Source organism: Pezoporus occidentalis, unplaced genomic scaffold (assembly GCF_034315485.1).
Source record: "Pezoporus occidentalis ecotype Australia unplaced genomic scaffold, CSIRO_AGI_Poc_V1 ctg10, whole genome shotgun sequence".
NCBI classification, from domain to species: Eukaryota; Metazoa; Chordata; class Aves; order Psittaciformes; family Psittacidae; genus Pezoporus; species Pezoporus occidentalis.
In genome coordinates, this window is record NW_026912779.1 from 431,577 (window position 1) to 446,937 (window position 15,361).

General features: G+C 54.5%; 1 protein-coding gene across 3 annotated transcripts in view; it reads left to right on the forward strand.

Moving 5' to 3' along the window:
• CFAP61 (cilia and flagella associated protein 61) overlaps positions 1 to 12,929 on the forward strand; it is a 106,747-nt gene extending 93,818 nt beyond the window's left edge. For all 3 annotated transcript variants that reach the window (XM_062608109.1, XM_062608114.1, XM_062608121.1), the window contains 2 exons: positions 11,089 to 11,179; positions 12,693 to 12,929. In XM_062608109.1, coding sequence (XP_062464093.1) covers positions 11,089 to 11,179; positions 12,693 to 12,881 — 280 coding nt within the window. In that variant the 3' untranslated portion in view covers positions 12,882 to 12,929. The remainder of the gene's footprint in view (positions 1 to 11,088; positions 11,180 to 12,692) is intronic.
• Positions 12,930 to 15,361: the final 2,432 nt, after the last annotated feature.

The following is a 15,361-nucleotide window of genomic DNA, read 5'->3' on the forward strand; positions in this document are numbered from 1 at the left end:
GATAGGTTCTCCAGGTAGTTCAACAGGCAGGAGACAGAACAACCGGCTGCAGTGAAGGACAGCCCTTTGCAGGCAGCCTAGGCAGGGGGAAAGGACCAGTGAGAAAGGGAAGGGGAGGAAGCAAACTGCCCATCATCCCCATGCAGCAGTCCTGGCACAGAGAGACCAGCACAGCAGATTGCTTCTTTCAGGAGGAGGTAGGGCAGTGGAAGAAGGCTGGCAATATAGCATAGTCTCGTAATATCGCATCCTATATGCGGTGCATACACATCCACATAATGCAATGTTATATACAAGGTATACAGGTATATGTCCGATATACAAAAATACACAGTGTTAAAACCTGGCCACGAGAAGACTGTCTATTAGAAAACCATATAATTGCGTTTTAGCATCTCTTGAGGGATGGAGACTGTCTTGATGCTTTGATGTAGACAAAAAGTGGTGTCTGGTCATCTTTCGGCAAGGAAAACGAGAATGCATTAGTCGATTTCTTTGTGTAGAGATGTGATAGAGAAGCAGAACTGGTTTGGGTGGTGTTCACATGGGCTGTAATGACCTCACATGACTGTGTGAATGCAAAGCTGATGTTAGGACCGCATTTCTCCCTTTTGACTTTGGAAAAACTCCTTTTAACTTTTAAACCGGTGCCTGTTCCTCTTGCACCCACCAGCAGTCCCTCCTAGCGAGATGTGGAGCGCCCTGAGTGAGAAGGTAGGCAGTGGGAATGCTGTGGATTGCTGGGTAAGCTTGTAAACCTGCCTCCCCCTCCCCAGGCCTGTGTCCAGTGGGCTCCTGTGCGGCCGGGAAGTGCAGGTCTGATCTTTGCTGTGTTCAGGTTTCCCACTGTGGCTCCTCATTCCCAGGACGGCTCAGCTGCCACCCGGGAGCTCATTTATTCCTGTGTAACATGCAAATTGCCTCCTGACTAACGAGAGGCCTTTCCTCCCTGATTTGCATCGGGTGTTGGAGCTGGCCGTTAACCCCAGGGAACCGCATTTCCTGACCATAATGTGCCAGCGCCAGCTTCAAATTAGCATTAACAACAGGCTCCAGGTCCAGGCAGCCCAACAAGTACCTAACCCCTTCCGCCGGAGCGCCTGGTGGTAATGATGACAGAAATAACATTTCCGCTTGTGTGAGACACCTTCCACTGGTTTCAGTGGGAGTTCAGAGTGATTAAAACCTGCAGGACGTGACCCACAACCAAGTGGAAGATTGGAACCACATCCCTCACCCCTCCCTTCCTACACGTGTGTTTGGGGGGGGAGCAGGCAGTGGAGGAAGCCCCTGAGCCCCCAAGTCTGCAAGACCAAGTCTGATGCCCCCACCACATCACTGCTGGTTATGAGCATTCAGACTGCTGCCCTTGAAGACTTCAAGTTCATCAATTTACCAACCTATCACGCAGTATCTAAAAAGCCAACAGAGAATCATCGTTCTGTATCGCCACAGCCACCTGGCTGCACAGCGCACGAGATGTGAGCTTTTAGTGGGTTTCATGCTCCTCCTCTACATTAACAGTATTTTCACAGCTCACTGAAAGCCTCAGAGGCTTTTGAATGAAACTTGTTTTCCAGGGAGACAATGCTTTGAGCTCCCCTGGTTAAAGCAGCAGCACTGCATCTGATGGAACTGAAGAGTTTGGGAGTTTCTTTTCCTTCCTCCTTTAGCAGACAGGTACTATGGGCATTTCTAAAGGAGGTCTTGGAGCAGCTCTACAGCTGCACAATTAGAATAAGCACTCGGAAGACCTGGCTGCGATGCCAGTGACAGAGCTATTAATGTGATAACAGCACATACTAGTCTTTTTCAGAAGTAATTGCCTGTTGTTAAGCTTCTGCAGCCACATTTGGACCTGTTCTCACAGATGTTGGGTGTTGCAGCTTCATTCAGAGCAGCCTCTGAGCTCACTGTGGGCTCACTTCATTCCTTAGCGGAACAGGAATTCAAGAGCCAATGTTTCTGTTGCCACCCATGCAAACAACAGCTGAGGAAACGGGCTGTTAAGCCAGGAGATGAGCACATCCAGTCAGACAGCTGCCTCTGACCGCACCACGGTGGGATGCACTCCATCCCTCTGACCGGGTTATGGGATGCCAAGGTCTGCGGGGAATGAGGTCTGAGGGCCACAGGCAGTATTTACTGACCAGGGAAAGCCTCATCCTCACTTGCCATTGTGCTGCAGGAGAGAGGCACCATTGCCATCAGCAATGGGCAGGCACTCTTCCATCTGCCTTGTGCCACCACGGTTGGTGTCCTCGCTCCATCCAGGCCTACAGCCATCACATGCTGCAGTTGTCCTGTGTCAGGGCAGGCAAAACCACAGGAACCAGAGACACAGTATCCTAAAGCTGGGTATTTTGTATACAAAGCTTTCAGGTCACCTGGAGATTCAACAGCATTACTCCCTAGGTTTGGAACCCACTTCAGGAAGGACGTTCTGCAATTTTTATTCATTTCCCATAAGTTTGCATCTCAAAAAGACTCAACTGGAATTTGAGCATCCGAGAGTGAGGCTTCTTCTGACAGGGAACACTCCTCTTGGAGGAGGAAGAAAGCTTGTGCCCCGCGGTGCTCCACAGCCAGTTACACCCCGTGTGCTCCATAGTGCTTCACAGAGGAGTGTCCCCAGGCAGTTACACCCCTGTGCTCCCCCGAGGGGAAGGCAGTTGCCAAGTTATGGAACGTGTCCACAGAGCGGTGGAATCTCCCTCTGCTGCGTCTTAAGTACAAACTGGATTATTAGGGGGGTCTCCTGATACGTGGCAGCCAAACGGATGCTCACTGGCATCATACCTTTAATATAAGGTAGAAGCGCTTCATGTAGGCTTCATTTGGCATTAATGAAAGCCAAATCTACTAATGTAACATGTAGAAAACTGACCCACTGGTTTCTAAAATACTCAAGTAGTTTATTTATCAAATTAGGTGTGAGTGGTGCTTTACTTGGGATTTGTAACGTTGTATTAATGGGCTTGTTTCCAGTCCTGACCCTTAGAAGATGCTGGTTGTATCACATTGGTGTGGCAAACACTGATGACGAGGCAGAGGGGTAGCACTGTTGTCTGACAGCAGAGGCAGTGTCCCTGCGGGAGTGGCACAGTTTGGGCTGCAGTTAGTGTCCTGCCAGAGGCAACATCATCTGCCATCATCGGGGTCTGAAATGTGCTGCTCAGCCGTCCCTTCTACGAGTTTCTTCTCGTACCTACTCCCCGAGTTCCCCCTCGTGTCCACCGAAGTTAGTGGGATGCTCTGTGCTGAGCACCTCTGGCACCTGGCAGTTTACGGAGCATGCTGACAGGCTAGCGCATGGTGCAGCAGTCAGAGAGTTCCGAGTAACACATACCGCAGGGTGCCAAGTGCTCTCCTTAGAGTGCATTTATGTTTAGCTCTTACCACAGTGTGCTTCCAGCCATCTGTACCTACTACCCTCCGTCTGCATCCCGCAGCCCGTGGCGCACGCGCCTGGATGCTCAGGACTGCTCTGTGTGTGTGAAGGGCTGGGGGTGACGGGTCAGTCCCCTGCAGGACTCCACGCAGGCAGCTGCACTGGGGAGGAGGAGCCTCACGGGCACCCACGCGTTCGAGCTGAGCTCACGTTTTTAATGACTTGGTTTCCAGCACTCGAAGCATTCGCCTGACCCAGGGACCAGTCTCTACCCCGCGTGGTCTCAGGCAGCACCACGAGGAGCAGATGGCTGTCACACAACAGCAGAGCCACGTGCAGCAGGATGTGGGTGTGCTCCGGGTGCCTCATCTCCGCTGCAAGCGATGGAGCTCTCCAGAGCTGGGGTTTCTGTGTCCACCGTGCTGCAAAGGTCGCTCTGGGGAGTGGTGATGAGGAGCAGGGCCGCAGGGAGAAGCCCCTTTGGCAGACATCGACCAGAAGCTCTTTGGCAAGTGGTAGTTGGGGGGTGGCTCTGGCAATGCCTGTACATGGGACAGGGGATTCTGCTGAAATGTGGGGAAGGAATTTCCTTCCCAGTGCTGGAATAGCAGATGGGACTCGATGCTCACATTAGAAGGGAATGAGTAACTTTGGCATGTGTAGGTCTGTTAGAAAATGCTCCATCCCTGGCAGTGTTCAAGGCCAGGCTGGACAGAGCCTTGGGTGACCCGGTTTAGTGTGAGATGTCCCTGCCCATGGCAGAGGGGTTGGAACTGGATGATCTTAAGGTCCTTTCCAACCCTAACTATTCTATGGTTCCATGATTCTATGTGTCTGCAGCCTGTGCAGAGGCTCAGCACCCAGGGAAGTGAGGAATGCTCTCTGGAGAGCGGTGCAGCTTCACCAGCAACAGGTACCAATGCATGACAGGACACAAGGCTGCCAGGCATGCAGCTGGAGTGTCACTTGTGCTGGACCAGGAGCGTCACTTGTGCTCGCATTACATTTCTCATAGGAGCTGTACAAGCTGAGCATTCTGAGTGGTATGAACAACATTTACTTATTTTAAATTAACCATTTACGTCTTTCCTTTGAGTTCAGTTCACACATTACAGCTCTGTTACATCAGGCTGAGTGATTTATTAAGCAGTGTCATTTAATGAGAGTTTAAGCAGAAGCACCACACGGGATTGTTTATTGACACAACTCTAATTGAACATCTCACAATAGAACAAATAAGAAAAAGAAGAATATTTGATGGTTTAAGTGCTTTTAAAAGGGGAAGGTAAGGATACAAATTTATCACTTGCAGCCTGGATAATCAGAGGTTATTTAAACATGAAATGCATGTCGCATTTGAACATGAATGCTGCATAGAAAAGCTGTTGTTAAGCCAGCCGTTCAGAAATGGAGAGGGATTGTTCATTAAGAGAAACACTAGGATGTCTGCTGTCTGGAATGTGCCAGCTCCCACCCCATTAGCACGCTGTGATCACTTAGGGACTCCACCTAAGGCTTTTGTTCATCATACAGGCGGTGAGACTCCTTTTCTCCAGGGATGAAAGGAAGCAGAAGGGAAATGTGGCAGGTACGAGTGTGGCTGAGGGGCTGATGCTGCTCAGTGCACTTTGTGGCCTCATTAGAGGGAAATCTGTGTGCTTTACAGGAGGAGACAGACAGGATGAGGGAAGAGGAGCACAGGAAGGGAGATCTGGTAGCTCTTTTGCTACCAGAATTAGATGCTGACCCCGAGGTGCACGGGCAGAGCTGTACTTCCAGAGCCAGGCAGTAGAAACGGCAGGACCCTTCCGTGGCTTTAGATTTCTCTACAGCACTGCAGTTTGAAGGAGCTGGTAACTTGCTAATGAAGAGCTGGGTTACTAAGAAACCCCACGTCCCAATCAGCAAGTGAAGGCTGCTCAGCTGCGCTGGCCACACACGCTTGCAGCAGAACCTTGCTGATTCACATTGATAATGATGCAAACCATTCCGAGTGGCTGGCCTCGGGACCCATAAACCAGGCACTGAAGCACTCATAGCTCTGCACACAGCCTGTTTGCTGACTTGGTGCATCACACTTAATTTCCTTTAAATTGGTTTTTCATAATGCATTGCACTGAAATAGAACTGTGTGAAAAAATGCAATAAACCTCATTTCAGGGGCAGCCCTTATTTCAGAAGTGATGTTTTTACATCAGCTTTAAAGAGCACAGAGTTCAGAGAGTTTAAGCAGTTCAGTGAGAATCAGCCATGCAATAACTGCTCGTATCTCATCAAGTATCTAAACTTTGCCAAATTCCAGTGCTGGAAGGGACACTTGGGATGGGACAGGGCTGCAGCATCCCAATGTGGAGAGAGTACTGCTCAGATCTGCTTCCCAGTGGTGTCTCCAGGTAATGGCACACTTTTTACTTTTGCAGCTACAGAAAAAGGGGTTTGTAACCCCCAGGCTTCAAACCAGTCATCTTCCAAAGAGAGCACACTGCAGGTGTGGCTGTAGTTCTGTTGGAAGCACAGGCTTCCCTTCTGTGACTGACCCACAACGCGTACAAAGGAAACACCAGCCTGCAGCACAGAGAACACCATCACTGCTGTGTAGATCTGCCCAGTGAAGTAAATCACAGGCTCAGTGCCCATAAGACCACAGATTTCAGTAATCCCTGGGTTGGAGCAGCAGCAGAGTCCTGACTAATGAGCTCAGCAGCGGTGAGCAGGCTCCCCGGCCCGGCGGGTGAGCAGAGCCCCTGAGCAGGGCTCAGCACGTGCTGCTGGTTCAGCAGTGGCAGGTGAGTTCTGAGACATGGCAAACCAGGGAACACTTTATATTCCTTGAGAACAACGCTTCGGGTGGTGCTTTGTGGCCCTTGCACAGATTATCTTGCTTTTTACCTATGGAAACAAGCTGCCTTTCAGAATTACTGCTCAGATGATAGTTAGCAGGAAATGCTCAATGGCTTTACTTACATTGCCTTTAAATGTACACTTTATGATTCCTGTGCAAGGTAAAACTCCAGCCTGGTTTGTGTTGAATGGACCTTAAGGCTCCTCCAGCTCCAACCCCTGCCACGGGCAGGGACCCCTTCCACTAGAGCAGCTTGCACCAAGCCCCTGCGTCCAACCTGGCCTTGAACACTGCCAGGGATGGGGCAGCCACAGCTTCTCTGGGCACCCTGTGCCAGCGCCTCAGCACCCTCACAGGGAAGAGCTTCTGCCTTATCTCCAACCTGAACTTCCCCTGTTTCAGTTTGAACCCATCACTCCTTGTCCTGTCGCTACAGTCCCTGATGGAGAGTCCCTGTCTCGCATCCTTGTAGGCCCCCTTCAGATACTGGAAGGCTGCTACGTACCTGTAAATACATAACAGCCTTTACATGTATATGTAAAATACTCTGTATCTTTTACTGGAATCACAATACCTTTGCAATTAAGATTCTTAAAAACATCTATGTATTGTCCTCAAAACAAACCCTCTTCCCCTTTCCTGGCAAGATGGGACATTTCCTCTTATGTGCACTTGTGATGGAGAAATGGCTTTTGCTCATCTGCAGACTGTGAGAGTGGCTGTCTGCATTGCATCCCTAAGCGGTATTTCCCTCTCCCCACTCCTGGGAGGTGCAATTCCCTGCTCTCCATGGGCATTCCTGGCATGACTGCACTTGAGCTCATGTCCCCTGAGCAGCTGCTTCAGTTCCAGTGTTTGTCCTGGTTCGACTCCTGGTGTTTGGAACAGCAGCAGCTTCCTTCTTAGTGCCGAGGCAGTGGCAGACCAAGGAGGAACATGGCATCCTGCAGCACAGCCCTCCAGCACATGGGAGCCTTTTCCATTGCGGGCCCAAAGCACCAGTGGGAAACTACTTCCATAACCCACCGAAGTCATTTGGGTTTTAGGACCCCAAATGTGCGAAGGAACGACTTTGAATGTTCTGGGTCTGCGTGTCTGAGCACTGACAGAGGCTCTTCCAGACGGAGCGGATGCAGCCTGGAGAGTGGCACTTCCAGCATCACATTTCTTCTTCAAGAAAAAAGAAATTCAAACTCGGACAACAGGCATCCAGCTTGAAAATTCACCGTGTTGTGCCAAGGGTGGGAAGCTGCAGGGACAAGGGGGACTTTGCGCTGCTCACAGATTAACAGGAGATTAAGTTTATCAATGGCCCTGCCTCATGTTGTGATTTCAGCTGAGGTTTTCCAAGAAAAGCACCCAATATGGAATACATAAAGACAAAAGCAAGAGTGCTCCTCAGAAGCCCATCTTAAGTAGCATAAGTGGAAATTATTCATGTCTTGCTTTCCTTCATGTTCAGTCAGGTTAAAGCCATTCCCGCTTGTCCCATCCCTACAGGCCTTGTCAGCCTCTTTAGGCACTGGCATACAGACAGCTCGCAGATGGAAGGCCACGTCCATGCTTACTCCAGTTTTGCTTGTAACGGAGGCTGACTTTGTCTGTTCTGTTTAGTGCTGTATCTCTTGAAAAGGGAGAGATCCCATGTCTTTTCTACAGGACTATTTTCCTTCTCCATCGCTTTCATCTGATGTAGGCTGCACATCACAGATGATGCAGAACAGACTTTAAACGCTGTTTGTCAATGGAAAGCGAGCCCAGCTTCCTAGCAACAAAAAGGATGTGGCCGATTGTCCTTGGGAGGAGACATTCCCCCCTCTGGTTCCAGATGCCTTCCCCACAGCCCCTGTTGCAGCCAGCGGGATTCCTGCTGGGAAGTGACCACGCTGGGAGCCATGAGGCTCGGGCCAGCACCACCCATTGTCTTGTGCGTATCTAACCTGGTCCCCGGAAGGTTGCGAAGGGCTCAGTGTGCAAACACGTGGCAGATGCTGCCCCAGGACAGCCCCAGCGCCTCGGCTGGGGGCACGCCAGGCCCCATCCCCTGCACTGGAGAGCCTCCTCTGGCGTGCCCCGAGGGACTGCTGCTGACACCTAGAGCGAGCTTCGCTAAGGCATCGCCTTGGCTTGGCTTCAAATGGGCTTTCTCATGGTGGGGCTTCCCTGTAGCTGCCATATGTAGGTCCCCAGAGCCAGCACGTGCCCTGTGGAAAGGGGATTTCAACAGGAGATGAATGGGTAAAAACACAGAGCCTGCAAAGAACGTGAGGTGTTGCTGTGGAGCCTTTCTTCAAATTGCCCTTGGTTACATTTCTGCAGGGGAGGTGAAGGGCACCTGGGAGGCAGGTGCTTCTCAGCAGGTGCCTCTCAGCACTCATGTAGAAAATGCCAACAGGCATTCTCTGTGCCTCCAAAAAGGACATTTTATTTGCATTGAACACTGCAAACTGGGGACACACGTCAGGTTTTGAGCTCCAAATCTGTGAACATTGCAGGAATGGATAAAACTGCAGTTATGGACTGAGCAGGCAGCAGCAGGAATATGCAGCATCCCTGAAACATTTCGTAACCACTTAATGCAAGGTGTTAGTGAGGCAGGTGAGCTTCACCAAGATAGGGATGCTGGGAGATGTGCAGCAGCCAGAAGATGAAATCATCGTGCCAGGGTTAGAATTGAAAGTAAGATGCCAGCTTGAAGACCAAATGTTTGGCCTTTTAGAAGGGCATATCAGTAAAAATAGTCTTAATGCATTCCTGTAGGACACCCCGCTTCTCCCTGCTCTGCTCTCTAGTACCAATGCTGAGTTAAAGGTTTGTGTTGGATGAGGGTTTCTCTGAAGGGGGTCTAAATATTTGGGGAACATACTATTCTTCCCTAGCTTTCTGCACACGCTCTGGGTGTATAGTAATTAAAGACACGTACAGCTGAGCCCATCTTTTCCAACATTTCGTATACGAATTAATTTTGTCAGTTGTGGTGATGTGCTACCACAGACTGCCAGGCTGGGAGCACCCCCATGGCAAGGACATGGTACTTCATAGACTCTCCAGCCTGGTTTGGGTTGGAAGGGACCTTAAAGCTCCTCCAGCTCCAATTCCCTGCCACGGGCAGGAACCCCTTCCACCAGAGCAGCTTGCTCCAAGCCCCTGTGTCCAGCCTGGCCTTGAACACTGCCAGGGATGGGGCAGCCACAGCTTCTCTGGGCACCCTGTGCCAGCGCCTCAGCACCCTCACAGGGAAGAGCTTCTGCCTAAGAGCTCATCTCAGTCTCCCCTCGGGCAGGTTCAAGCCATTCCCCTTGGCCTGTCCCTCCATCCCTTGTCCCAAGCCCCTCTCCAGGTTTCCTGCAGCCCCTTCAGGCACGGGAGCTGCTCTCAGGTCTCCCCTTCAGGAGCCTTCTCTTCTCCAGGCTGCCCCAGCCCAGCTCTCTCAGCCTGGCTCCAGAGCAGAGCTGCTCCAGCCCTCGCAGCATCTCCATGGCCTCCTCTGGCCTCGCTCCAACAGCTCCACGTCCCTCTTGTGCTGCTGCCCCAGAGCTGGATCAGGGCTGCAGGGGGGGTCTCCCCAGAGCACAGCGGAGGGGCAGGATCCCCTCCCTGAGCTGCTGCTCACTCTTTGTATTAGTGCCAGTGAGCGTTTGTACTGTGAGAACATCCATCCAGGAGCTGGACACTGCTGAAGCCTGCGAGAGGCCTCCGGGGCAGTTGGTGGTGCAGAGAACAACGGTGAAGGGGAGCAGTGGGGTGGGGAAGAGCTTCTATGGGATGTCACAGAAGCAGGATGGTTCTGCAGGAGCACAGAGCATCGTTACCAGTGCGGGTCATGCGGGAGTGCTGCTGCTTTGCTCAGAGCGGGGGGATCCTGCCGCTGGGCAGCAATGAACACCTCATCTGCACCCAGGAACCTGCACGGGAGTTTCTGCACACAGGAACAGCAGAATTATTAAATGTGTGGTGCCTTTTGCTTTATCCTAGCGTTCATTCAGGACCTGGCAGCTCAATGGGGCAACAGCATCCACATGCTCCCGGCAGCAGCACCCAAAGAGAGCACGTTGGCTGCAGCCACCCCCCCCAGACAAGCTCCTGCAGGACCCTGCTGACAGCTCCCAGTCCTTCCGGGGTGAACACGGTGCACCCCTGCTCCAGAGGGCATTGACAACAGTTACACACAGAGCATCTCCCTGCCGCTGAGAAAGTTCTTCATCCTAGAGAGAGCAGTAACCCCAGTCCATAGCTTGCTGCCTCCGGTCACATCTGCAGCCTGGGGCTCCACATCGAGCCGGGTCCTTTCCACCCCTTCCCTGCCTTCTCACGGAAGGATGCTGCCATGAATGAAAAAGTTACAAGAGCTTCCTCCTAGAATAGGTTCAATTTAGCTCAGTACCAGTGCAAAGAACATATTGCAGCACCACGGTGGCCTGTTTTTCTGGCCTTTATTAATCCAGAAACCTTAATGATGAGCAACATTTGTGTCATTGTCTACACAAATTTAATTTGTTTATGCAGCAGTTCAGTTAATCCTGCAATCTGCTTTTCTCAAATGAGGACAGATAATGGAGACACCGTTCTTTACAGGTCTTCAGGCTTTTAAATTCTGATAAAATCAGGATTCTTCACTGGGTCTTGCCACAGCTCTGAATTAAGCCACTTTAAATGTAATTACTGAAGCTGGCTGTACATCAGGAACATCCATTAAAAGAATTGATTGACCATGCTGTTACAGGAGGCATTTTATGAACAAACGATCGTGATGGGTCCAGAACTGTCATTTATAAAGGCAAAAAAACAGGTAAATACTTTATTAGTGGTTAATGAGAGGTTCACAAGATAACTGAATTTCTTCTTTTTTAACCAGGTTCTTCAGGGAGCCTTGGTCCATGGCCATCTATCACGATCAGTTTATCGACCTCAAGGAGGAACTGCGCCAAGCCCTCGTATCGGAGCAGGTAAGGCAAGCGGCAGGCGGGCACGTTCATCAGCAGGCTGATTTGTCAGTGCTGTTCACTTCGGTTTCTGCTCTGTCTTTCCCCTCAAGCCCCACGTTTCTGTTGAGCTATTTCCCTGGGCAGCCCAAGCAGGTCCCGCGCCCGCAGTGCTCGCCACGCGCAGCCCATCGTGCTCCTGCTGTTACCTGGGTGCATTTGCAGTTTGCCAACAGAACTTCAAGGCGTTTTGTTTTCCTTCATGGCATTTCTGTATCCCACATGCAGTTCAGTACAACCAGCCAGCAGAACCAGGGGTCACTTGTCCTGTTTCCCCCCATTACTAATGTTTCCTGGTACAAATGCATGACAGGCCACCCCAAACCTGTCCCAGCTGAGCCCGGGAGAAGCAGATTTTTCAACAGGGAACAGCCTTCTGTAGCCAAGAATGAAAGCAACTGGCCTTCTTCACTGATAAGGGGATTTACTGAGTGAGGATGACATGAAAATGTTTGCTAAAGCTCTTCCTGTAGTACCGCAGGCAGGGGCACAGCGTCTGAGCCCCACAGCATTGCCTGCTCCAAACCCCAAACCAGCTGCACTCACAAAGAGCAATCCCAGCCCTGACGAATTCCTGCCGGACCTCAAACATGATTTGGTGCTTGAGCCCTCAGCTAGGGAGCAGTTCCCCTCTCCTCCTGCTGCTGTTGCTCACAGTTAACGTGGTGCAGTTCCTGCAGCCACAGCTCCTAGAGGTTTTAGTGCAGAAACCAAAGGGAATCAACTGTAAACACAGGCAGGTGACAAAGGGATGGGGCATAGGCTGTGCCCACCCATTTCCATCACACAAACTGGCATGTGTCACAGCCATGGCCATGCAGATGCTCATCCCCTGCCTCCTTTGTATGAACACAGGTGATGGTGTCTGCGTCTGAATGCAGACACCTCTCTGCTTTTTCTATTTTTCTTTTCTTCACCGTGATTTCAACCATATTTGCTAAATGTCAAATTTATGTTTTCCTTGGGTGTTCCTTGTAGGCATGTTGCCAAATACAGTCAGTATCCATGCACTTAATGGAATATACCCTCAGTGCCTCGGGGCTGGCTGTGTTTCCACACAGAATCACAGAATCCCAGCCTGGTTTGGGTTGGAAGGGAGCTTAAAGCTCATCCAGTTCCAACCCCCTGCATGTGCAGGGACACCTTCCACTAGAGCAGGCTGCTCCAAGCCCTGTCCAGCGTGGTTCCTGTTACTCCCATCCCAGCCCGCTTCAGCCTGTAGATAAACCAGTGATGAAACGTCAAAAAGAGGGGAAATAACCACCCTTGCAGGGGTGCTTGAGTGCAAGTGCACTGCTGACTCCCACAGGAGCTGGGAATGTCTTGTACATTTAGGGGTAACGTTGATGGTGGTTTTGAGGGTGCTGAGGCGCTGGCACAGGGTGCCCATCCCTGGCAGTGTTCAAGGCCAGGTTGGACACAGGGCCCCTGTGTAGCCCCGGAGCCCCCGGTGCTGACCGACCGCTGTGCCCTGCAGGTGCCCCTGCCGCTGCCGGAGGATGCCGCGGAGAGCAGCCCCTGCCCGGAGCCGCTGCTGGGCCCTGTCCTGCGCTTCCTGCGCCGTCACCGCCACAGCCTGCCCATGTACTACCCGGCCAGGGCCCCGCCGGGCGCAGGTGAGGCGGCAGCGACAGGCCCGGCGGGCGCCGACTCCCCGGCTCCGTGACGGCTGCGGCCCCGACGGGGAGGACGGGACACCCCGGTGTGAGCCCGGACAGGGGGTACCTCGGTGTGAGCCCGGACAGGGGGTACCTCGGTGTGAGCCCGGACAGGGGGTACCTTGGTGTGAGCTCTGGGCAGGGGATGTCTCGGTGCGAGCTCTGGGCAGGGGATGTCTCGGTGCGAGCTCTGGGCAGGGGATGTCTCGGTGCGAGCTCTGGGCAGGGGATGTCTCGGTGCGAGCTCTGGGCAGGGGATGTCTCGGTGCGAGCTCTGGGCAGGGGATGTCTCGGTGCGAGCTCTGGGTGCGAGCTCTGGGCAGGGGATGTCTCTGGGCAGGGGATGTCTCGGGGTGAGCTCTGGGCAGGGGATGTCTCGGTGTGAGCTCTGGGCAGGGGATGGCTCGGTGCGAGCTCTGGGCAGGGGATGTCTCCCTGTGAGCTCTGGGCAGGGGATGTCTCGTTGTCAGCTCTGGGGTCCCGAACCGGGGCAGCCGTGGCCGGGGGTTGCCGGGTCCGCCGGTGCCGGTGCGAGCCCCGTGGGGGGGCGGCGCGTGCCCGCCGGCCCGCAGCTGTATGCTAATGGCGCGCGCCCCGCCCCGCCGCGCGCCTGTCCCCCGCGGGGGCGGGGAGGCCACACACACCCCGCACCCCCCGCCCCCCCCCGCGGCCCCGGGCGCCCCCCCCTCCCCCCGCCCCTTTGTGCTCCCGCCGCGCGGCTCGCGCAGCTTTATGCTAATGAGGCGCACAAAGGCGGCGCGGGGGGGGGGTGGGGGCCGCCACTCGCGTGCCGCCCGCGTGCCCCTCACAAAGGGGGGGTTGCCCGCACGCGCCCCCGGGGCCGGCCGGCTGCGCGCGGCAGGGGGCGCTCACCCCGCACCCCCCCCCCCGGGCTCCCCGCAGCGGCGCCACCTGCGAGCGCGGAGCCGAGAGCCCCCCCCGCGGACAAGGGGTTAAAGCGGGGCTGCACCTGCCCCGGGGACCGCGCCCGCACCTCCGGCAGCGGGGACCCGGCACCCAGCGCTGCCTGCCTCAGGACAGCGGCTGTCCTGCGCGGGCGGTGTGTGTGTGCGCGTGTGTGTGCGCGTGTGTGCGCGTGTGTGCGGGTGTGTGTGTGCGGGTGTGCGGGTGTGAGTGTGCGTGTGTGCGGGTGTGCGTGTGTGTGTGCGGGTGTGAGTGTGTGTGTGTGCGGGTGTGTGCGGGTGTGAGTGTGCGTGTGTGCGGGTGTGCGGGTGTGAGTGTGCGTGTGTGCGTGTGTGTGAGTGTGTGCGCGGGTGTGCGTTTGTGTGTGTGAGTGTGAGTGTGTGTGTGTGTGAGTGTGTGTGTGAGCTGTGTGTGCGTGTGTGTGAGTGTGTGTGTGAGTGTGTGTGTGTGTGTGAGTGTGTGTGAGTGTGTGTGTGAGCTGTGTGTGCGTGTGTGTGTGTGTGTGAGTGTGTGTGTGTGTGAGTGTGTGTGAGTGTGTGTGTGAGCTGTGTGTGCGTGTGTGTGAGTGTGTGTGAGTGTGAGTGTGTGTGTGTGTGTGAGTTTGTGCGCGGGTGTGAGTGTGTGTGAGTGTGTGTATGAGTGTGTGTGTGTGAGCTGTGTGTGTGTGCGGGGGTGACTCTGTGTGTGAGTGCGTGTGCGGGTGTGACTGTGTGAGTGTGCGTGAGTGTGCGTGTGTGTGTGTGCGGGTGTGAGTGTGTGTGCGTGTGTGTGTGACTCTGTGTGTGTGTGCGCGCGTGTGTGTGAGCTGTGTGTGCGTGTGTGTGTGAGTGCATGTGTGTGTGTGAGTGCGTGTGCGTGTGTGCGCACGGGTGTGAGAGTGTGTGTGTGTGAGTGTGTGCGCGTGTGTGTGCGTGTGTGTGCACGTGTGTGAGTGTGTGCGTGTGTGTGTGTGTGAGCTATGTGTGCATGTGTGTGTGTGTGCGGGTGAGTGTGAGTGTGCGCGTGTGCGCGTGTGTGCGTGCGGGTGTGCGTGTGTGTGCGTGTGTGTGCGCGCGTGTGAGTGTGTGCTAGTGTGTGCGTGTGTGTGAGTGTATGTGTGTGTGTGCGTGTGTGTGTGCGCGTGTGTGCGTGTGAATGTGTGTGCGTGTGTGCGTGTGCGAATGTGTTTGTACGCGTGTGCCTGTGCGTGCGCGTGTGTCCGTGCGTGTCCGCTGTGCGGCCCCGGCCGCTCCCGTTACAGGTGCCCGGGGCCTGCGGCTCCGCGGCTCCGTTCCGCTGTCAGCGGCGGGGCAGGGCCCGGTCTCGGCGCTCCCGCGGGCGCCACCTGATGCCGGCACCGGGCTCCCCGCCCTCCCCCCACCCCCCGCACCGGGCTCACCGCGGGGGGAGGGGGGGGCGCCGCGCGCGCCCCGGGGCCGCACACAAAGGCCCGCGCGTGCCGGAGCGTGCGGGGGGCGGGGCCGGGCGCGTGCCGCCGGCGGGGGCTCAGGTGCAGGCGGCCCCGCCCCCCGCCCGCCGCGGCGCCGCTGATTGGCCCCCGCCGCGGCCGCCGGCCCGAACAATG